The following is a 22507-nucleotide window of genomic DNA, read 5'->3' on the forward strand; positions in this document are numbered from 1 at the left end:
GAGGGGCTGCACTGAATAGAATGTTCCTCTGGGATGTGAAGAGGAAAGAGGGAGCAGTTGGGGCTGGTTGGCTTCCACTTGAGTGAGCAGGGAGTCGAGGAGGTCAGCTGGAAAAGTGCGGGGCTCAACTCACATCTCCTGGGGAAGAGTGGAGGCCTACTGTATGTAGGGCCATGCCCCGAGTGGGGCTAAAATAGGACCTGCCCTTGGATTTTACACCCCAATCGGTCTCATGGGTTTAGCTTGATGACGTGCAGTCCCAGAAGAAACATCAGTCTTGCAAATTCTCCATTCGAAATAGTACAAAGACATTTCAACCATGCCATACCAACAAGAATGTATTTATCCTGAATGGTTGTAGTTCATTCAATTGTTGTGATGGTATAACATATCATTTCCACTTTACTGTACTCACATACTTTGCTTTACGTTTGCCCTTTGTTTTTGCAGACAGAGGTTAAAGTGGTTCAACACATTTGTTCTGGAGCAGATGTGAATTTGTGGATAATTGGATGATTATAATGACACTTAGGTCGCGTTGGCTTGCAGTATAGAATGAGCTCGCCATCTCCTGGAAGAACTGCGAACTGCACCAGAATAGCTGACAAATCGTATCGATAAATTGAGAATAACGTGCATCAGGAAGACAGTTCGTCAGTTATCCACCACTGATAATGTTTCACTCTAAATATGTAGGTTATAGGTTTTAGATTAAATAAATACTAGTTCACAGTATGATAGTAAATTAAGAGGACGTAAATTGTCGCAAATGTGTCCAACATAACGACTGTCTGACCTGCTTTACGGTTGTCGAAAATACTAACACGTGTGTGCTGCCTCCTTATCAACTGTACGGAAGATACATCTGCGTCTATGTATGTTGACAGTCTTTTATTAATTACAATACCATCAATAGGAGTAAATTGAGTATACCGAATACTAGTTATTGAAGTATAAAAACATTGAATGGAATAGGCCGATCGATTGTTCTAAAACAATCCATTTTCTTTAGCAGTGTAGCTAGCTATTAGCCAAAAGCTTGCAAACGTGTCTGTTTATGTTGAGTCTTGCACATTTAAAGACAGTAAAATCATGGACAGTTTAACGGCAGTTCATCGTGATTAACTATACAAGAACCTCGATTTATGATTGAGGGGGATTTGGACTATACGTATGTCTTTGCTGAGTTGATGGCATGAGTGTTGTTTATATGAGCCAAGAACTCAGTCATATGTATGGCTAGGCTCTGCAGAGACTGTCACAGAACTAGAGTTAAAGCCAGCCGGGATGTCTTATGCAAGTGGATCTGTGTTTCCATTACGTAACCCTGTCTTTCAGAAAACCTAAAAATGGCCAAAAGTCTGCGAAGCAAATGGAAGCGGAAGATGCGTGCTGTGAAGAGAGCGAAGAACGCCCCTAAGGAACTGGCTCGGCTGAAGCTAGCCTTGGCCCACGGTGGCACAGGAGAGATCTCCATGAATGACATTCAGGACATAGCTACAGTGGTGCCAGCTGGGAAGATAAAGGAGAAGAAAGTGGATGTAGACATGGAGGCAGAGGAAGTCGATGGTGAGATCACACACAGATCAAACATTTTGTATCGTTTCCTATGTCTTGAGTTTTGACACCTTTTTGTTTTTGCATTGCAGATGGAAAGATGGACATGGACAGCAAGCGCAGTAAGACGACCCAATTGGACGAGCACGGACAGTACCCAACATGGATGAGCCAACGACAGGCCAAGAAACTGAAAGGCAAACGCATGACAAAAAAATCGGGAGGAAAGGCCAACAAAAAAAAGAAGGGCATTGCCTGGTAGCCTGGAGAAAACCAAAGGACTTCTGACTTAGAACCTGTGACACTCACATGAGCATTGAATACATGATCCTTCTGGACTTGAGTTGCCTGCCTTGTGTTCAAGTTAAATGGTGATATGAGGCAAAGGATCTAGATTGTGCAACCCATTGTCTGTAAGCTCATTTTAATGTATGAAAGGAAACAACAGAGTTGTGTGTTGAGCACAATGGTATAATACTGCATTAGCATACTTCACTTGAATGAAAGCCATGTTTTCTTATTGCTGTGGTATACAGAAGATGGTAGATTCTTTACATTTTACCTTAATAATGCTGTTGTTGGTAGCTCCATTCTAGTTTGATTTGCTCCTCTTTCTGTAGCCTAGCCCATAGTTACAAAGACATTCATTATACATGCAACAAACTGTCCATATCATATTCTGGCTATCACACAGTAAATAAATGTGTTTCTGTACATTAATACATTTTGTTGATTCTAGAAATGACCTTTTTAACCTGTTTCAGATATTATGCTTTTCCAAAGTATGACAATGTAATTCAAGTTAAGGATTCCATCAATAGCCAAAATACAATTCTCTGTAGTTACTCATTATTGTTTTTAAACAAAACATTCCATAGCTAAATGACTTACATAATCCTTTGAAATGCAAGTGCATGAGAACATTCTGGAACATTTAGCAATCAGCGTTTATAAGGGGAAGGGCTGCATCCCACCCTGAGCAGTATGAAGCACAATGACTATCCATTATATATCATGACTACTGACCGGATATAAATCAATTGACTAGAAAACACATGGGGAGAATCTGAATTGTATACTCCTTGCGTCCTCTCTCCTCACCTCAAAACCCATTGGATGAGAAAGCCAGAGGTCCCTCCCCTCTGACCTCCAATGGTTATTAAGAAAGTGAGGATAGAGGAGTATGCAATTGAGATGCTCCCATGGTACAATCAAACTATACCTGTCCGATAGGATCAATATGCTGATGTCTCCCCTGTGAAAAGACCCACAGGTCCTATGGGCTCAGGTATATGTCTGTGTTGGAGACTGTATAGGCACGCTCACTACATCATTTTCACGAATGTAGCAGGGAAAAGTCCAATGCGTCCGTGACAGTGTCCCTTCCACCAGCCTTCGTCCACCATCTCTATGTTGGTGATGACATCATCCGGGTTGAAGGAGATCTCATCATCTGCCTCTTCATGTGTGAGAATAACATTATTTTAGGATTTTGTCTCCGAAAGGGTTTATAGACTTTTGTGTTGAGCAATGTTTAGCATTGATTTCTGTATTCATCCACAATGGAAGAAACAACATCACAGTATGACACAACGATATGATATCACAACGCAGTCATTGATACAGTAGACTACCTACCTCCCTGGTAGTCATAAATGGCCACTGCTGTCTGACCGCATGTCAGGTCCTCATAGTCATTATCCAAAGCTGTAGAGGGAACACATGGAAGGGTCTTTGATATGACACAGTAATGGATTACACATCCCCTCTATCCCACTGGGTGTGGCACACTGACCTGGAACAGGTTCTGGGAAGAAAGGTATTGGTGAGATATCCTCATACTCTCCCTCATCCTCCTGCTCTGGTTCTGATGGGGTCTGCTCCTGAGGTGGCTCCGCCTCCAGCAGGTCACTTGACCGTGGGGGCAGGCACGGGGGCTGGTCACAGTCTGGCTCCTCCTCTTCCTCCTCCTGAGACCACAGAAAAGGAGGTGTGAATTTCACCTATTCATTTTATAACGTTGCAGTGAAGAAGAAATTGCCGTTTTTACGTCATCGGTGAGTTGCATTGAATTAAATCAGATATTTACCACTAGCTCAGGTTCATCTCTTGGTATCTGAGGCACTGCCCTGGCAGTGGGCAGCTGTGGTGGTTGGGGCTTCCTGTTGGTCTCTTCAACAGGTGGAGGTCTCTGCTCTTCAACAGGTGGAGGTCTCTGCTCTTCAACAGGTGGAGGCTGATGCTGCTCTGCTTCCTCCTCCCTGCTGTTCTGTTCCTACAAGAGATACATACTGCTGTGTCAGTGTGCATGTTTATTGGAGTAACATGTTTATTGCAGTACCTGTTGTCTGCGTCGTGCCTCCTCCTGCTCTCTCTTCTCTCTAGCCTGTCTCCTGGCTCTCTCCTCCTCCGCTCGCTTTCTGTTCTCCTCGTCTGATGACCGAGCCAAGTTCTCAAAGCGAGCCTTCAGGTTGCCTGCCCCTGCACTTGCTGCACAGACAGACCGGAAAATCTAAAATGGTATTTTCCTCTTTGAACTTGATAACTAAATGTTTAGCAAGCAGAACAACTTCAGCCCTTCTATGAGGAACTATAAAGAGCATACTTACATGCCTCCAATGGTATTGTCTTCTCATAGGCAGAGGTAGGGGATTCCATGTCTGTGAAGGCCACTGCACTCTGTAGAGCGAATGGGGAACCATAATTCCAATCAATGAGAAAACGTCATAGTCTGAGTGTGTTTGTACAGGTCAATGTAAAATGCATCAAGAATTACTGTCATCCTGAGTCGAGGGTCACGCAAGACTCACTTTATCCATGCGGTCTGTCTGGACGCCATGGCGTCCCCCAAAGCCCTTGGCATAGTCTGAACGTGGAGATCAAAAGGTCAGTTTAATGTGGACATGGTCCTTGACTTTCACAAACACAACTGTGGTTACAACTGTGAGTAACTGACCTTTCTGTGACTCATGCTTCTCTGTCTCTCCCTTGTAGTCGTAACCTAAAGCAGCCTTGTCCACTTTCTCCTTCTCCACCCCAAACTTCCCCCCAAAACCCTTGGAATAGTCTGGTGAGGGAAAGTGAGTGATGAGGTTGTTTCAAATATGAATTAGAAATCTAATATTAATAATTGACCATGAAACGTTTCTACCTACAAACAGCCCACAGTACAGTTCCCCTCTAACCTTTCTGAGACTGGTGCTTCTCGGTCTCTCCCTTGTAGTCGTATCCCAAGGCAGCCTTGTCCACTTTCTCCTTCTCCACCCCATACTTCCCTCCAAAACCCTTTGAATAGTCTGGCGAGGGAGATTGTGGGATATGTTTAAAATATGAACTAGAGATCCAATAACTGACCATGAAACATTTCTACTTAAAAACAACAGCCCACGGTACAGTTCCCCTCTAACCTTTCTGAGACTGGTGCTTCTCGGTCTCTCCTTTGTAGTCGTAACCTAAAGCAGCCTTGTCCACTTTCTCCTTCTCCACCCCAAACTTCCCTCCAAAACCCTTTGAATAGTCTGAAAGATAAAAGCAGGGTGAGAGGTATGCCAGGAGTAGATGGGTAGGATAACAACATGCAGTCAACTTATTGGAAATCAGAACGTATGTGTATTAAACGTCCTGAAGGCTGTACCTTTCTGAGATGTATGCTGCTCCACCTCTCCCTTGTATTCAAAACCCATGGCAGACTACAGGGAGAGAGAAGGAATGTTCATCACCAGAACGATCCCTCATCCTGCTCATCAAATCCTGTGATATCTTTGTATTTGTCAGTATGAGTATAGTTTCCTCACCTTATCCACACGGTCTTTCTGCACTCCAAATTTCCCCCCGAATCCTCTCTTTGCATCGGTCTGGGATGAGTGCTGCTCCACCTGCGCCACGTAGCCATGCCCCACTGCCCCCTGGGTAATTACACACACATAATACATCAACACAGGAAACGATCTTTGATAAACTGTTGAAGTCCATAAAAATTGCAATAGGTCAGCACACAGAACTGTACTGTCTGACAGCATATGTTTTGGGGTGAGTAGCATTGCACTAGAGGAAGCCTTGCTGTGTTATTTGCATTAGACTGAAGACCTTATGAGCGAAATACACTATATATACAAAAGTATGTGGACATCCCTTCAAATTTGTGGATTTGGCTATTTCAGCCACACCCGTTGCTGCAATGTGTATAAAATCAAGCACACAACCATGCAATCTCCATAGACAAACATTGGCAGTAGAATGGCCTTACTGAAGAGCTCAGTGACTTTCAACGTGGCCCCGTCATAGGATGCCACCTTTGCAACAAGTCAGTCCGTCAAATTTCTGCCCTGCCAGAGCTGCCCCAGTCAACTGTAAGTGCTGTTAAAGTGAGTGTGGAAACTTCTAGGCGCAACAAGTCTCTGCTGCAAAGTGGTAGGCAACAAAAGCTCACAGAACAGGACCGCAGAGTTCCAAACTGCCTATGGAAGCAACATCAGCACAATAACTGTTCATCTGGAGCTTCATGAAATGGGTTTCCATGGCCGGGCAGCCGCACACAAGCCTAAGATCACCATGCGCAATGCCAAGCGTTGGCTGAAGGGGTGTGAAGCTCTCCGCCATTGGACTCTGGAGCAGTGGAAACGCGTTCTCTGGAGTGATGAATCACGCTTCACCATCTGGCAGTCTGATGGACTGGGTTTGGCAGATGCCAGGAGAACGCTACCTTCCCAATGCATAGTGCCAACTGTAAAGTTTGGTGGAGATGGAATAATGGTCTGGGGCTGTTTCCCCTCTAGCGCCAGTAGAGGGAAACCTTAACACTACAGCATATGACATTCTAGACGATTTTGTGCTTCCAACTTTGTGGCAACAGTTTGGAGAAGGCCCTTTCCTGTTTCAGCATGACAATGCCCCCGTGCACAAAGCGAGGTCCATACAGAAATGGTTTGTTGAGATTGGTGTGGAAGAACTTGACTGGCCTGCACAGAGTCCTGACTTCAACCCTACATTTGGGATGAATTGAAACACCGACTGCGAGGTAAGCCTAATCACCCAACATCAGTGCCCGACCTCACTAATGCTCTTTTGGCTGAACGGAAGCAAGTCTCCACAGCAATGTTCCAACATCTAGTGGAGTCTTCCCAGAAGAGTGGAGGCTGTTATAACAGCAAAGGGGGGGACCAACCACATATTAATGCCCATGATTCTGGAATGAGATGTTCGACGAGCAGGTGTCCACATACTTTTGGTAATGTAGTGTATGAACATCACATGATGACATGTTATAACCTAACCTTGTCCATGCGGTCTTTCTCCACTCCGAACTTCCCCCCGTAACCATAAGAGGCCTTGGGAGCCTCCGCTCGCTCCTTCTGCTTCCCCACCTCATGCTCCTGGGACACCTTCTGTCTCAGCTCTGATACACTGGGAAGAAGCAGGGATGACACACACACACGCAGGGAAAATACACACACACCAGAACTTTGTTGCATAAATGTATTTCCATTTGACATTATCTGCTGACACCGGGACTACATAGTTACACTTGTCTGTGGCTAACCCTTAGATTTACTCAGTCACCAACCCATATTTGGTAAGACTCACTGCTTGACAGCCTACACACTGTTTTCACTTCCTTTTCCTGTTTCTACAGAGCTAAAGCAGCAATACACAGCTGAGCTAACCATCCCCCATAGCTCTCCAACAGCATAAAACACCAATCATACTGTGATCGGTCTTTGATGTGTAACTTCTGGTTTGGCCACCTCAGGCTGACCACCCACCCCCAGTTAATGTTCAATGGTTACCTGATGTGTTCTTTTCGACCAGACCCCTCAATGGTCTTGGCCCCCCATCTCTGTTCCTGTTCTGACACATCATTCTGAAACACAGAACCCAAGTCCTTCTCATCACCCAACTGTGGTCTGAAGACCAAGGTGTCGTTGAAAACAGGACTGAAGCGGTTACGCATCAAGCATAAACAAAACAGTAATTCCACTGGGAGAAAATATTGATTAGAGTGCTTTAGTAAATACACTAGCTCCATAAGGACCCTCGCTCCCTCCACCCCAGTAGCTAACCTCAAAGTCAGGGTCGGTCTCCCAGTCGTCCCCCTCTGCAACCTTTAAGCTCACGTTGTGTCCCACCACTGACTTCCACATCTAGGAAGAGAAACAAAACAGAAGATTTGTACTGTCAGTCTAAGCGTAGTGTCTGTGTAAACACAAGAGGGACCACAGCTTGTTGGTCCCTGGTGTAAAAACAAGTTGAGAAACACTGCTTTAGTAAACACTGTATGTACCTTGTGAACAATCACCTGTTCCTGCAAATACAAATAAGCTTCAAGGCATTTAACATTTCCTCTGTCAGTGGAAAAACTGACAGCTGACCACAAGTATATAGTCTCATTCTGCTGAGGTCACAAAATAGGAAGTTGAGTTATTTATACAGCACTGAGCTGCAGTGCTCTCATCATAAAATAACACACTATCATCATTAATGAATAGTTTAACAAAACACAAAGTAACCTGATGGAAGTGGTGGGTATCTTACAGCTGGGCACAGCTGTCCAGACTGATGTCAATTTAATGTAGGGCAGCTACCTGATTGTACCACACAAATTGCAGTCAGTTACACATTCAAAGTCTGGTAATTGCGGATATATCTAAAGGTTGTACATTTGAGGGACATGCTTTTGGCATTTTGATTAAGTTAAAAAGTTATACGAATTATTTAATTAAAAAAATAACGATGATAAAAGGAACCATCTGGCTTATATTAACTCACCTGTTTGATGCGTGCATTGTCTGAAAGTGCACTTACCCAATATACTAGTAAAACTAAACACAAGTTGGCTATAATTTACACAGTAACTATTTATATCTTCTAAGTAGGCTTGACCTTCCGTTGATTCAACTTTGAAACAATATAACGTAACGTTAGCCAATGATGAGACCAGTACAGAACTAATCTGCAACTTCCTGAAAGACACGTTTAGAATGTCTAATATCACGGTGATAAATACTTCATTCAAATAAAGAAACATTATTTCATGGTAATTACACGTACCTTTGCGTTGCCAGACAACTTTCCTTGATGTAATAATGCCACAAATGTATATTTTCACAAGTCTCAACCAGAACGAGGATAGAGTCGCGCAAACAGTTGATGTAGGAAATAATGCGCGTGGCCGATGACATGCAAGTAGCTACGGGCTTGCTACTGTATCAAAGCTGGACACAACTGTACTCAAAACGATAATGTTTGTTAATGAGTAAAAACACATTCTCATTCCGTAATAAACTGCAATAAACATCCATTTCTTTTCCCAATATATTTCAATGTAAAAAATACCCCAAGAGTAACCAACAATGATCATACAGAGATTTGACACTTAAAGGACTAGATTTACTTTGCACCAGTTATTTTCATCAGGTCATAAATCACGTGTCATTCCCAATATTTGTCTGATCTTTTCACCAGTTATGTTCTAACTAGTCCCCTTTGAAATTGACTGGTACACATCTAGTCCTATACTTCTCAGTGGGCTGTGCTGAAAAACACGTATCGTTATCATCCTCAATCATCATCAATCATCATGACAATTCACTCTATACAGCACAGTACAAGGTCATTAACAATAGAAGTTAACAGAGGACAAGTGAGTCACAAGATGTGTAGGGGGACAACAGACACCAAGAATACGTTTTTGAGTAGTCATTTTCCCCAGCAGTATTGTGTTCACCCACCATACATTGTAGTAGATTATGCGGTTTAAATGCGTAAGCAATAAATAATGCTAAATTATAGGAATCATAGATTGGATGGACATTATTTGTAGTGTCACAGAAAAAACACCAACACGATTTAATCTGGAATGGACAACATTACACCAGAATGGCAAATGAATCTGCCATAAAATCAATAGAATAAAACCCTCATCTGTGCACCAATGGCAGAAATTGGGGAATTGATTGGATAACCCACATCCAGTACATACATCCAGTACATACGACATACAAATACTACAGGAGTCAAATATGCCAATGACGGTGCTCTCTCTTTAATTACAGAGAAAACAAAGAGGAAAACGAGGGGAAAAGAAAACAAATAGATGGTTGTGGGAATGTGGTTATAGCAGGTTGTACACGTTTCAGTTGGTGTCCATTGTACATGAGAACATAGGAGAGAGAGAGAGAGAGAGATCTGAACAGATCCACAGATCCTAACCCTCACTCCATCCAGACATGAAGTGATCCTTTATTCTCCTCATTTAAAGGCACCTAAACCACCACTAATATAAAACGGTCTGAAAAACTAAACACCGTGTAAATCTACTGTATAGTGTCATTTCATATTAGTTCCCCCAGGTACATTTAAAGATGCATAATATCCACGTCCCTTTATAGAAGTCTAACAAACAACAGTTCTGAGGTAGTGCAATACTGCTTCTCATTTCCTCTACAATAACATTTGACTGATCATGTATGCTAATGGTAACATATTACAATTGATATTACATATTGATGGCTAACGGTAACATATTACATATTGATGGCTAACGGTAACATATTACATATTGATGGCTAACGGTAACATATTACATATTGAATCAAATCAATGATGGCAGAGGGTGTTTTTGAGTCCCAGTATATAAAAAAAACGATTCACTTTGGTTAACAGGCTAAGACACATTATCGTTGTTTTTTTGTTGTATCAAAAGTGCATGGTCTGTGTGTGTGTGTGTGTGTGTGTGTGTGTGTGTGTGTGTGACAAGTCTTCTCCTATTCTACAGTATTGAATGTAACAATAATATATCGGTCTTGGAGAGGGGGAGGGAGGGTCTGTGTCACATGTCCGTTATCTCTCCATCTCTCTCCTCTCTCAGTCTCTAAGGGGTGGAGGGGGCCCTAAACGTAACCCCCCAGGCAGAGCAGTAGCAGCACGTGCACGGTGAGCAGGTAGAGGGACACCAGCAGGGGTGTGCGCTGGCGAGAGCAGAAGGACACGCGCAGCATTCTCATCAGGCCTGGTCCGTTGCTGCTCCGAATCTGATGGAGGGAGAGGGAGGGGGAGGAGAGAGGGAGGGGGAGAGAGAGAGAGGGGAGAGAGGGAGGGGGGGGAGAGAGAGATGGAGAGATAGAGGGAGAGAGAGGGAGAAATGGAGAGAGGGAGAGAGGGAGGGGAGAGAGGAGGGGGAGAGAGAGGAGAGGGAGAGAGAGAGAGAGAGAGAGAGAGAGAGGGGGAGAGAGAGAGAGAGAGAGAGAGAGAGAGGGAGAGAGAGAGGGGGAGAGAGAGAGGGGGAGAGAGAGAGAGAGAGGAGGGGGAGAGGGAGAGAGAGAGGGAGAGGGAGAGAGAGGGAGGGGGAGAGAGAGAGGGAGAGAGAGAGAGGGAGAGAGAGGGAGAGAGAGAGGGAGAAATGGAGAGAGGGAGAGAGAGAGAAGTATAGACAGTTACAGGAGGCAGTAGTAGTAGTAGTAGTAGTAGTAGTAGTAGTAGTAGGAGGAGGAACAGACCATTCTTACATGACAATGGTGAATGGTCATTTCATCTTCAGATATGTATCCTGTGTAAATAATCCAGGGTGTTGGTTGGTACTTACTCGGGTGACAGAGCCTCCTGGTGGCTCAATGAGGACAGATGTCTCAGAAGCAGAGAACTGCCCTTCATGGGCCGACTGCCATTCACCCTGGTTGATCCTACGGCAGGTGAGCGAGGAGAGAGATGCTGAGTAAATACTGTCTGACACACACAGGAAAGCACACAGACAAGTTCCAACACAAATATTCCAAACGATGACTTGAGGCCAATAATCCCATTATCAACACTGTACCTCTACAAATCACAGAGCATCTCTATAGAGCCTGACAGTCACAGCAGCAAGCTGACATGCTCATTCCTCATTAGAATCACACTTTGTCAGTGAGTGTAGAGCTGTAGGAGAAGGCAGAGGATGACCCCTGTCATGTGACAGGTGACACTAAGCTGTGATAACTCTCTTACAGTTTGAGGCGGTCCTGGGCGGCCATTAGCTGCTCCTCCACAGCCACCCTATACTGCTGCTCCTCATCCAGTCTGACAGGCACAAAGAAAGGACACATTAGTATGTCAGACATGCTTGCGTTATCATGGGCTGGGGCTGTGTGGTGTTGAATGGGTTTGTTGTGTCTGTTCTGTTTGTTATTGTTCATTTTTTTGCGTGTGTGTTTTGGTCATTGGTAGAGAGAACGTGTGTGTGTATTGTATGCGTGTGTGTTTTGGTCATTGGTAGAGAGAACGTGTGTGTGTACTGTATGCGTGCGTGTTTTGGTCATTGGTAGAGAGAACGTGTGTGTACTGTATACCTGTGTGTTTTGGTCATTGGTAGAGAGAACGTGTGTGTGTGTGTACTGTATGCGTGTGTAACGGTTTTGACTTGAGGTTATTATTTATAGGGGTGCCAGGTAGGTTGTGCCTACCAGAGAAAACATTGGTTTCTCCTTTTAGTTTGGGTGGGAATGAGTCCCATCTGGTCCGTCAAGTCTACACCAATACAAAGGACGTATGTAAAAGTCAGGATGGAAATAAACTTTTCATAAACCCTTAAAACATTGAAAAGAACTTCAAAAACAACTATATTCTGTTGCGTGGGTTGTATTAGCAACAACAATGATTACACACACACATAATAATATCACAATGAGTTCTGGTTCCTCCAGAAATGTCCTGTACCTCGGGCCTAAAAAGAGTCCAGCCCGGTAAAGGAGTTCAGTGAACTCAAGTGACTTTTGTCACGCGATGTTTGTCCGTTCATTCAGTGTAGCGTAAACCCAGTACTAAACATACAATCAATATAACAATTACTTTACCACAGAACTTTAAAGCGGATCAACTCTTAATTAAGTCCTCAACTACAACTAACTACATAAATCACAGTATACATCACATCCAAACAAATGAAATACCGTATACAAAAAGGTGGTAGTCAGTCGGTCAGTCAGACAATCCAATCCGCCAATAGATCTCCAGCGGAGAAAGGCCACGAAGAACGGAGAGGTGTAGTCCAGGGATGCAAAGAGTGGATCCGATCCTGGGTAAACTCTCTTAAGCTACAAAACACACGTTTAACGGCAACAAAACAAACGGAATCGAGAAGCTTCGGAACTGAGGGTTGAACACATCCTCATGCACGTCTCCATCACAACCCCCCTTTCGTGCAGCTGATGCTGGCTATTTAATTGGGAATTAAAGGGAAAGCGCCCTATTGGAAGGAGCTGCACTGAGACGGTTCAGAAAAATTCAGGGCCGTCACACACCCCTCCCTGGAAAAAGCCGACCATTGCCCTGGAAGGCACATCTTGGTCGGGAAACCGAGAAAGGTCTCCTCATCACTTTCCTCTACAAAAATATTCATTACTTTTTGGAGCTCACGCTCCTCAGCTGAGGAGTCACAGGCCTTAAGGTGCGAGACTTCTGGGTCTGGGAATCCGAGAAAAGTATCCTCACTATCCTCTTCAAAGATATCCAGGACCTTGCGGCGCTCAATCGCCTCCAATTCCTCAGCCGAGGGGTAACAGGCCTTAAGGCGTGAGACATGGACGATGCGCATATCTTCACCTGTGTCCTCTTTCACCACTCGGTAGTTCAAAGGGCCCATCTGCTCCACAATCCTATATGGTCCTTGCCATTTAGGAGCGAGCTTGGCCGAGAAGAATTGTTCAGCTTTCGAGTAAGGATGAGAGCGAAGCCACACCCGATCACGAAGCTGGAACTGCATGTCTCGTCTGTTCTTATCATAATTTCTCTTCTGCTTGAGTCGAGCCTGGATCATGTTCTTTGAGACAAGAGCTCTCAAGTCATGGAGATGGCCTACCTGGTCATAGCAAGCAGCGTCTGGAGTAAGCTGCTGGGGCTGTAGCACCATATCCAAGGGTCCTCGGAGAGGACGACTTAGGTTCAGCTCTGCAGGTGTGACTCCAGTGGACTCTTGCACCGCAGAATTCAGGGCAAATCGAAACTCGTGAAGGTGCTTGTCCCAGTGTTTGTGCTGGGTCCCTACATAGGAAGCAATCATTGTCTTCAAGGTTCGATTTACTCTCTCAGTGAGATTGGTCTGTGGGTGATAGGCCGTGGTCAACTTCTGTCTCAGGTTCCATCTTTGGCAGGTCTCCTCAAAGAGATCAGAGACAAATTGGGAACCTCGATCAGACAGGATGTAATCAGGCACTCCCCAGCGAGTCAGGATCTCTTTCGTAAGGATGTTAGAGACGGTCCTCGCTGTGGCCTGACGCAGGGAAAAGAGCTCCACCCACTTTGAATAATAATCAACAAAACAAGCATGTACACATTCTGATTGAGCTTCTAGGAAATGGACCCATCAAATCCACTCCTAACATTTCCCAAGGTCGGGTAACCACCGTTTGCTGCAACTTGCCAGCAGGCTTTCTACCTTCTGGTTTGTACATCTGACAAACCTGACAATTTCGGATGTGTGACTTCACATCCATGCTCAGATGTGGCCAGTAGAGTAACGCTTGCAACCGCTTGTAGGTTTTGAACCTGCCCAAATGACCAGCTAATGGGTCTTCATGGAAATGTTGAAGCAGTTGTAGGCGTAGAGTGTCCGGTATGTACATTTGGTAGAGTGTTCTGTGAGGTAGTTGTACGACTCGGTAGACTTTATCTTCAATGATGGTCAGCTTTGTGGTAGGATTGACCATCTTTTCTCCATCTTCCAGGATAGTCTGGTACAAAGCCTGTACTTCTGGATCATCCTGTTGAGCTTTCCATATGGCCTCATCAGAGATGGGAAAGTCCGTTTTGGGCGAGTCTCGACTGCTTGACAGGACAGTAGCACATGTAAGATCAGGGCCACCGTTATCACAAGTAGGAGCTCTGGACAAGGCATCTGGAACAGTGTTGTATTTTCCTTTCCTGTATTCCACTGCAAATGTGAACTCTTGCAACCGTAGAGCCCATCTTATGAGTCTGGTGCTTGGTTTGTTGGTCTTGAACACCCACACAAGGGAGGAATGGTCAGTGACCACAGTGAAGTGTCTTCCCTCCAAGTAGTACCTCCACTTTTCCAAAGCCCAGACCACTGCAAGGCACTCTTGCTCTGTTGTGGAGTAGTTCCGTTCTGCTCCATTCAATGTCCGACTGGCGAACGCTAGCACTTCTTCAGTGCCAAGTCCAGTCTGTTGGACTAGGACAGCACCAAGTCCAACATCACTTGCATCAGTGTAAACAACAAAAGGGCAATCAAAGTTGGGATGACCTAAAATGGGAGGTGTGACGAGATGTCGTTTCAGGGTTTCAAAGGAAGTCTGGCACTCTGCCGTCCATTGGAATTTAGCTCCTTTTCGCTTCATCGCGTTGAGGGGTTCTGCCACCTGGGAGAAGTTCGACACAAACCGATGGTACCATCCAGCCATACCAAGGAACCGTTGAAGGGCCTTGAGTGTGGTTGGCACAGGGAAGTCTTGTACAGCCTTTGTCTTTTCAGGATCCACATGAATGCCGTCGAAAGACACAATATGGCCAAGGAACTTCAGGGAGGTTTGGCAGAAGTTGCTCTTCTTCATATTTAAGGTCAGACCAGCTTCTCTTAGCTTGTCCAACACTGCTTGAAGATCTTGAAAGTGTCTTTCTCTGTTCTGAGAGTAGATAATTATATCGTCCAGGTAGACGAAACAGATCTTCCCTTTGAGCTCACCTAACGCAATCTCCATGAGTCTTTGGAAAGTGGCAGGGGCATTCTTTAATCCAAAGGGCATCACCTTAAAGGAAAACAAGCCCTCGGCACAGACAAACGCAGTCTTGTCCTTGCTTTCCTGGTCCATCTCAACCTGCCAATAACCACTATTGAGATCAAGGGTAGTGAACACAACAGCGCCAGACAATGACTCCAGGATCTCATGGATGGTGGGAAGAGGATAGGCATCAGTCTGGGAAACATTGTTGGTCTTCCTATAGTCCACACAAAATCTAAGACCACCAGTCTTTTTTGGGATGAGGACAACAGGAGCAGCCCAGGGAGAGGAGGAACGTTCTATTATATCTTGGGTTAACATATCATTTATGAGTCCCTTTTGGATGATTAGCTTCGCTGGGGACAAACGATATGGCTTTTGCTTGATCGGCATTTCCTGTGTAAGGAATATTTTGTGCTTCAGGAGCCCGGTGCGTCCTAGCTTTGAAGTACATACATCAGCATTATTCTGCAGCTGCTCCAACAGCCTTAACTCCTCTGGCTGTTCCAGCTGAGCTCTTCTCACAGCCTGTAAAAGGAGATCATCAGAAGGATTATCAAGGGTTAGTGGTACCGAGCAATGGCAGAGAAGACTGCCACATTTGAACCCCAATCATGTAACTTTTTAGCTTCCGATTGGTGCGGTATTAACTGAAAGGAAGGGGATGTCGATGGGGGGCGTAGGCAGTGACTCTTGGGGTTTCAGCTCTGGTTAAAGCACCCAGAGAAGGATGGTCATTCCTGCGAAGAGAGTTAGGTGTGTTGGCCTGTTGTGATTTGTGGTTTCTGGAAGGGTTTACTTGATACGGTCTTGGACATTCAGAGGTGCCAGCTTGGCCCTCAGTGGTCTGAACTGAAGTGGACACCAGGGAAACTCTGTGTAAGGAGTTGTGCCTAATGGAGGCCATGTCCACAGACACGTCATCCAACATTTTAACACAATTAGAGAGTTCTGTCTGCAAGTGGTCTACAGTGTTAACCATGGGAGAAAAAAACAGAATTAACATCCTTGAGGACCTCAGTGTGGTGATGTTGCAGGCGCCATTGGAGAGTGGCAGTGAGTTGGTTTCGTTGGTAGTCAAACTGCCTGTCCATGGCACCAGTCATTTCCCGTCTTCCACTCTCACTGAGCTCTTTCAGCGTGTGGGTTAGAGTGCTCAGTGAGTTTCTGAATTCCATGGCACTCTGTTGTTGCTCTTCCCTCAGACATTTGAATTTATGGTGGATAAGAGTTTGGAGATGTTGTTGAGTCCGACGAATATCAAGGATGTCACCTTGAAGTTGTAAGACTACAACCTCTGGAGATAAACCAGACAATGGAGGAAGGTTGGGTGTCAGAGGGAGGACTAGCTCAGTACTTCCACACAGATCCATGTCAATAAGTGAGTAACTGGTTAGACCTCCTGTGGCCTGTGGCTCAGGCCGAGCATTCAGATTCCCAGGGCTCTGGCCCAAATCAACTCCATTATCTCCATTCACATTATGATTTGTATTGTCAGCTTGATGGTCAGAATGGCCCTGTGTATTCCCATTGACAGGTATGACATGGATGAGCACATTATCTTGGGGTGAATCCATTGTTTTAATTCCACACAAAATATTTGCTTTGGTTAGTTCTCAATGTTGAGCTGTCCCATCTGGGGTGCCATTTTTTATGTAACGGTTTTGACTTGAGGTTATTATTTATAGGGGTGCCAGGTAGGTTGTGCCTACCAGAGAAAACATTGGTTTCTCCTTTTAGTTTGGGTGGGAATGAGTCCCATCTGGTCCGTCAAGTCTACACCAATACAAAGGACGTATGTAAAAGTCAGGATGGAAATAAACTTTTCATAAACCCTTAAAACATTGAAAAGAACTTCAAAAACAACTATATTCTGTTGCGTGGGTTGTATTAGCAACAACAATGATTACACACACACATAATAATATCACAATGAGTTCTGGTTCCTCCAGAAATGTCCTGTACCTCGGGCCTAAAAAGAGTCCAGCCCGGTAAAGGAGTTCAGTGAACTCAAGTGACTTTTGTCACGCGATGTTTGTCCGTTCATTCAGTGTAGCGTAAACCCAGTACTAAACATACAATCAATATAACAATTACTTTACCACAGAACTTTAAAGCGGATCAACTCTTAATTAAGTCCTCAACTACAACTAACTACATAAATCACAGTATACATCACATCCAAACAAATGAAATACCGTATACAAAAAGGTGGTAGTCAGTCGGTCAGTCAGACAATCCAATCCGCCAATAGATCTCCAGCGGAGAAAGGCCACGAAGAACGGAGAGGTGTAGTCCAGGGATGCAAAGAGTGGATCCGATCCTGGGTAAACTCTCTTAAGCTACAAAACACACGTTTAACGGCAACAAAACAAACGGAATCGAGAAGCTTCGGAACTGAGGGTTGAACACATCCTCATGCACGTCTCCATCACAACCCCCCTTTCGTGCAGCTGATGCTGGCTATTTAATTGGGAATTAAAGGGAAAGCGCCCTATTGGAAGGAGCTGCACTGAGACGGTTCAGAAAAATTCAGGGCCGTCACAATTGGTAGAGAGAACGTGTGTGTGTACTGTATGCGTGCGTGTTTTGGTCATTGGTAGAGAGAACGTGTGTGTGTGTGTGTACTGTATGCGTGTGTGTTTTGGTCATTGGTAGAGAGAACGTGTGTGTGTGTGTACTGTATGAGTGTGTGTTTTGGTCATTGGTAGAGAGAATGTGTGTGTGTGTGTACTGTATGTGTGTGTGTTTTGGTCATTGGTAGAGAGAACGTGTGTGTGTACTGTATGCGTGCGTGTTTTGGTCATTGGTAGAGAGACCGTGTGTGTGTACTGTATACCTGTGTGTTTTGGTCATTGGTAGAGAGAATGTGTGTGTGTACTGTATGCGTGTGTGTTTTGGTCATTGGTAGAGAGAACGTGTGTGTGTGTGTACTGTATGAGTGTGTGTTTTGGTCATTGGTAGAGAGACCGTGTGTGTACTGTATACCTGTGTGTTTTGGTCATTGGTAGAGAGAACGTGTGTGTGTACTGTATGCGTGTGTTTTGGTCATTGGTAGAGAGAACGTGTGTGTGTACTGTATGCGTGCGTGTTTTGGTCATTGGTAGAGAGAACGTGTGTGTGTAATGTATGTGTGTGTGTGTGTTTTGGTCATTGGTAGAGAGAACGTGTGTGTGTGTAGTGTATGTGTGTGTGTTTTGGTCATTGGTAGAGAGAACGTGTGTGTGTGTACTGTATGCGTGTGTGTTTTGGTCATTGGTAGAGAGAACGTGTGTGTGTTTGTGTACTGTATGAGTGTGTGTTTTGGTCATTGGTAGAGAGAACGTGTGTGTGTACTGTATACCTGTGTGTTTTGGTCATTGGTAGAGAGAATGTGTGTGTGTACTGTATGCGTGTGTGTTTTGGTCATTGGTAGAGAGAACGTGTGTGTGTGTACTGTATGAGTGTGTGTTTTGGTCATTGGTAGAGAGAACGTGTGTGTGTGTGTACTGTATGTGTGTGTGTTTTGGTCATTGGTAGAGAGAACGTGTGTGTGTACTGTATGCGTGTGTTTTGGTCATTGGTAGAGAGAACGTGTGTGTGTACTGTATGCGTGTGTGTTTTGGTCATTGGTAGAGAGAACGTGTGTGTGTACTGTATGCGTGTGTGTTTTGGTCATTGGTAGAGAGAACGTGTGTGTGTAATGTATGTGTGTGTGTGTTTTGGTCATTGGTAGAGAGAACGTGTGTGTGTAATGTATGTGTGTGTGTGTTTTGGTCATTGGTAGAGAGAACGTGTGTGTGTGTACTGTATGCGTGTGTGTTTTGGTCATTGGTAGAGAGAACGTGTGTGTGTGTACTGTATGCGTGTGTGTTTTGGTCATTGGTAGAGAGAACGTGTGTGTGTACTGTATGTGTGTGTGTTTTGGTCATTGGTAGAGAGAACGTGTGTGTGTGTAGTGTATGTGTGTGTGTTTTGGTCATTGGTAGAGAGAACGTGTGTGTGTACTGTATGTGTGTGTGTTTTGGTCATTGGTAGAGAGAACGTGTGTGTGTACTGTATGCGTGTGTGTTTTGGTCATTGGTAGAGAGCACGTGTGTGTGTACTGTATGCGTGTGTGTTTTGGTCATTGGTAGAGAGCACGTGTGTGTGTACTGTATGTGTGTGTGTTTTGGTCATTGGTAGAGAGAACGAGTGTGTGTAGTGTATGTGTGTGTGTTTTGGTCATTGGTAGAGAGAACGTGTGTGTGTGTGTGTGTACTGTATGTGTTTTTAAAGGGGGGTGTCATGGGGTTGAGAACTGGTACCTGCGCTGGAGCTCTTCAAAATCCACCCTGAGGCTCTCGCTCTCTGAAGGGCCACTGTGCTGCTGAGGAGCTCCAGGGGCACTGTCCACTTCCCCTATCCTCTGGGGGCCACAAGAAATAGTCAAAATCACTAAACTTTGTAGAAATCACTATAGTGCAGTCTTAAATTGTTCCAGAGATGTCAATGTGTAAATCTAGTTCCTCTGTGCCATAGTGGACACATTATCTTTAAAAACATATGGTCAGTATGTATCAACTAGGGACAGTGAATGAATCAGAGCAGAGTGATATCCAAGGGCGTGCTGACCTTGCGCTTGTCTTCGTGCAGTTCCTCAAGCTGCCTCTGGAGGGCAGTGCAGCGGCTCTCTGCCTCGTCTAGCCTCTGGGAACTGCCTTGGAACTGGGAGGAGAGATGGCGGTTCTCCTCAAACACCTGCGAGAGCTGAGGGGAGGGAGGGACAGCAACGGGCTCAGCAGACTGTACACACACACACAAAACCAAAAGACAGAAGAACGAAGAAGAAGCAGAGAAGAAATTATGAAAGAAAATGGAAAAGGAGCATGCAAGAGAAATGAAAAGGAAAGAGCCAGAGGGGGAGACATTTATGAAATATGTGATCATCTAATCCATTAACATGAAATGAAGTACCTTTCATTCAAACATGTCATTAAGTACTGAAAGTCAGAGAGGGTGATCAGAGGTAGTTGTGAGATAGCGTAGTAGGAAAACAGAATGATTGCAGGTAGGGTTGCTGAGACACGGACAAGGGGCTATAGGTGACAGGAAGGAGGAACAGTCTCTACCTTGTTACTGAGCTGTGTAATCCGCTGCTCTCGCAGCTGAAGATCATTCAGCGGGCCACTCTCTGATTGAAGGACCCCTACTTTAGATGACAGGTCTGCCTCAAGAGGTGCCTGAGCACAAAAAACAACAAACAAGAATACATAAACAGCCATGGAGAAGAGACAACAGAGGTGAACAATAATCACACCATTTAACCGTCTCTTAACTGCACAAATGTATAACTTAAACCTAGATTTGTAGATAACATTGATAAGGATCTACTTTACATTTGTACCACAGTCATACTTGACACAGCACATTCATCATTTATACTGTATATCCAATTGTGAAGATATCAGTTTTATTACTATGCATATGACCTTCCTTTAATTCATTGTTATTTTGATTGGTCCAGAAAAAGGTGATTTCACTGCACTTTTTATACCCGCTGTAAACTGTGTACATGACAAATACAATTTGATTTGGACATGAACAGCAGTCTGCCATCTCACTAATGCCTGGTCCAAGTACAGTCGTTATCAGTTTCAGGTTTAGAGGTGTCCACCTCCTCACCTGTCTCTGGTGGTGTTCCTCCGGTGGTTTGGGCCTGGTGGCGCGGGCCTCCTCCAACATGGCACCGAGCTGGCGCACCTGCTGGTCACGGTCTGAGAGGGTGGCCAGGGTCTGCTGCTTCAGGAGCTCTGCCTGAGCCTGCCAGTCAACCTGCTCCAGCCTAGAGAGAGACAGATATACCTATGTAGCCAAGGCATAGACACTCATATACCTCTGATTAAGAATGTTTGGATTTTAAATAACATAAGCAGCTCTTAATGAAGTATGTCTCACCTGAGAATTTCTAGTTCCTGGTTCTCCCTCTGCCTCAGGTTGTCTAGCTCCCTCATCCTGTCCATCATCTCCTCAGCCCTCCTCCGCTCCTCCTCTAGCTCCTGGCTGAGTTTAGACAGCTCTCCTCCTCCCAGTCGAGTGAGCTCTGAGTGCTGCTGCTGGAGCTGTTCCAACTACAGGACAGGGAGAAACAAAGCTTGTGTTACTGTGGATACTGGTATATGAAAACACTATATACAGGTAAGTTATGACATCACTACCATTGTGGTTGCGTTAGTAGTGATTTAATTGAATACTTTGTGCAAAATGGAGATTACTCTGGTTGATTACCAGTCTCTCCCTGTCGTTCTGCAGGGCTGACAGGGCGTTCTTCAGTCCCCACACCTCCGCAGTGGATCCTCCATGGCCCGTGGTGGGTGTCTGCTGGCCCCCTGCCCTGCTCATCTCCTCCAGTCTGAGGCTGAGCTCCTGGGCCTGGCTGAGTGCCTGGTCCCTGCTGCCCTGCAGTGACGCCATGGCCTGGCCGAACGCCTGGTTCTGGGCCCGGAGCTGGCCGGCCACCTCCCTCTCCTCCAGCAGCCTCTGCTCCATGCTCAGCAGGTCTCGGGCCAGCTCAGCCACCCTCTCTGCCGCTGTCTCCGACTCAGTGCGCGTCACCCCTCCCTCCCAACGCAGTTCTTTCAGCTCCTTCTGCCGAGCCTCCTGCACCTCTCTTTCCTTGGCAAGGCTCTCTTCCAGGCTCTCCACCTGGGCCCTGGCAGCCTGCAACTGCTCCCTCAGCTTCTCTACCTCCGCCCCGGGAGCGTCTCTTACCTGCCTGTTTCCACTATCACCAGCCTGGCTGAGTGTCTCCCTCTCCACCGCCTGAACAAAAGCCTCCCCTCCCTCCAGGCTCTTGATCTTAGCCTCTAGCTCAGCTCTCTCCTTCTCCAGGGTAGCGATGCGCTCCAGCTGGCCGGACAAGAGCTGCTTGTGCTGGGACTCCTTCATGGTGAGGACCTGGGTAAGGTCGTCCCTGTAGCCGTGAAGCTGGGCAGATAGCTTGGCCTTCTCTGCGTGGAGGTCGTCCCTCTGGACCAATAGGGAGCGCAGCTCCTCCTTCAGACTGTTATTCTCCGCAGCAGCCTCCTGGATCAGAGCGTCCTTTTCCATCATCACCTGGGACAACAGACCCATTACGTAGAGGGATGGGTTATACAACTGGGGCACGAGGAAGACATCACACTAATAATATCCCTCTTATCACTACATACAGTTTCAGCATGTCGATGACATGCGTGTACGTAAACAAACATGGACCATTTACCACCGATTTACATTAAGTG

The 22507-nt window shown here is 45.4% G+C and overlaps 3 protein-coding genes across 6 annotated transcripts in view; 1 reads left to right on the top strand and 2 right to left on the bottom strand.

Annotated features, from left to right (window-relative positions):
- The first annotated feature begins 720 nt into the window (after nt 1–720).
- On the top strand, nt 721–2277 carry LOC118366378 (protein LLP homolog). Its single transcript, XM_035749002.2, has 3 exons — nt 721–875; nt 1339–1569; nt 1650–2277. The coding sequence occupies exons 2-3, from the start codon at nt 1350–1352 to the stop codon at nt 1817–1819; spliced, it is 390 nt and encodes a 129-aa protein (XP_035604895.1). The 5' UTR covers nt 721–875; nt 1339–1349; the 3' UTR covers nt 1820–2277.
- Nucleotides 2278–2379: 102 nt separating this feature from the next.
- On the bottom strand, nt 2380–8750 carry hcls1 (hematopoietic cell-specific Lyn substrate 1). 3 transcript variants are annotated; one of them, XM_052460484.1, is made up of 16 exons: nt 8601–8749; nt 7617–7697; nt 7344–7417; nt 6831–6960; nt 5352–5462; nt 5192–5246; nt 4965–5075; nt 4743–4853; nt 4514–4624; nt 4368–4423; nt 4167–4236; nt 3899–4047; nt 3647–3832; nt 3353–3527; nt 3196–3264; nt 2380–3016 (listed from the first exon to the last, which is right to left on the bottom strand). In XM_052460484.1, exons 1-16 carry the CDS (start codon nt 8733–8735, stop codon nt 2883–2885), a joined length of 1758 nt encoding a protein of 585 aa, XP_052316444.1. In that variant the 5' UTR covers nt 8736–8749; the 3' UTR covers nt 2380–2882. The 3 variants fall into 3 exon arrangements, with proteins under 3 accessions (XP_052316444.1, XP_052316446.1, XP_052316445.1); XM_052460486.1 differs by lacking the exon at nt 4965–5075 and having other exon boundaries at nt 8601–8750; XM_052460485.1 differs by lacking the exon at nt 4743–4853 and having other exon boundaries at nt 8601–8750.
- A 1304-nt stretch (nt 8751–10054) lies between these two features.
- Nucleotides 10055–22507, bottom strand: part of LOC118392587 (golgin subfamily B member 1-like) — a 31973-nt gene continuing 19520 nt past the window's right edge. Inside the window, exons 14-22 of one of the 2 annotated variants that reach the window (XM_052460488.1) lie at nt 21513–22340; nt 21183–21355; nt 20910–21069; nt 20357–20467; nt 19860–19994; nt 19553–19653; nt 11539–11610; nt 11138–11234; nt 10055–10586 (exon numbers count right to left, since the gene is read on the bottom strand). In XM_052460488.1, the coding sequence (XP_052316448.1) occupies nt 10446–10586; nt 11138–11234; nt 11539–11610; nt 19553–19653; nt 19860–19994; nt 20357–20467; nt 20910–21069; nt 21183–21355; nt 21513–22340 (1818 nt within the window). In that variant the 3' untranslated portion in view covers nt 10055–10445. Of the gene's footprint in view, nt 10587–11137; nt 11235–11538; nt 11611–19552; nt 19654–19859; nt 20031–20356; nt 20468–20909; nt 21070–21182; nt 21356–21512; nt 22341–22507 lie in introns of both variants that reach the window. The other variant, XM_052460487.1, reaches the window with a different exon arrangement.

This window comes from Oncorhynchus keta, chromosome 13, assembly GCF_023373465.1.
Source record: "Oncorhynchus keta strain PuntledgeMale-10-30-2019 chromosome 13, Oket_V2, whole genome shotgun sequence".
Classification (NCBI taxonomy): Eukaryota; Metazoa; Chordata; class Actinopteri; order Salmoniformes; family Salmonidae; genus Oncorhynchus; species Oncorhynchus keta.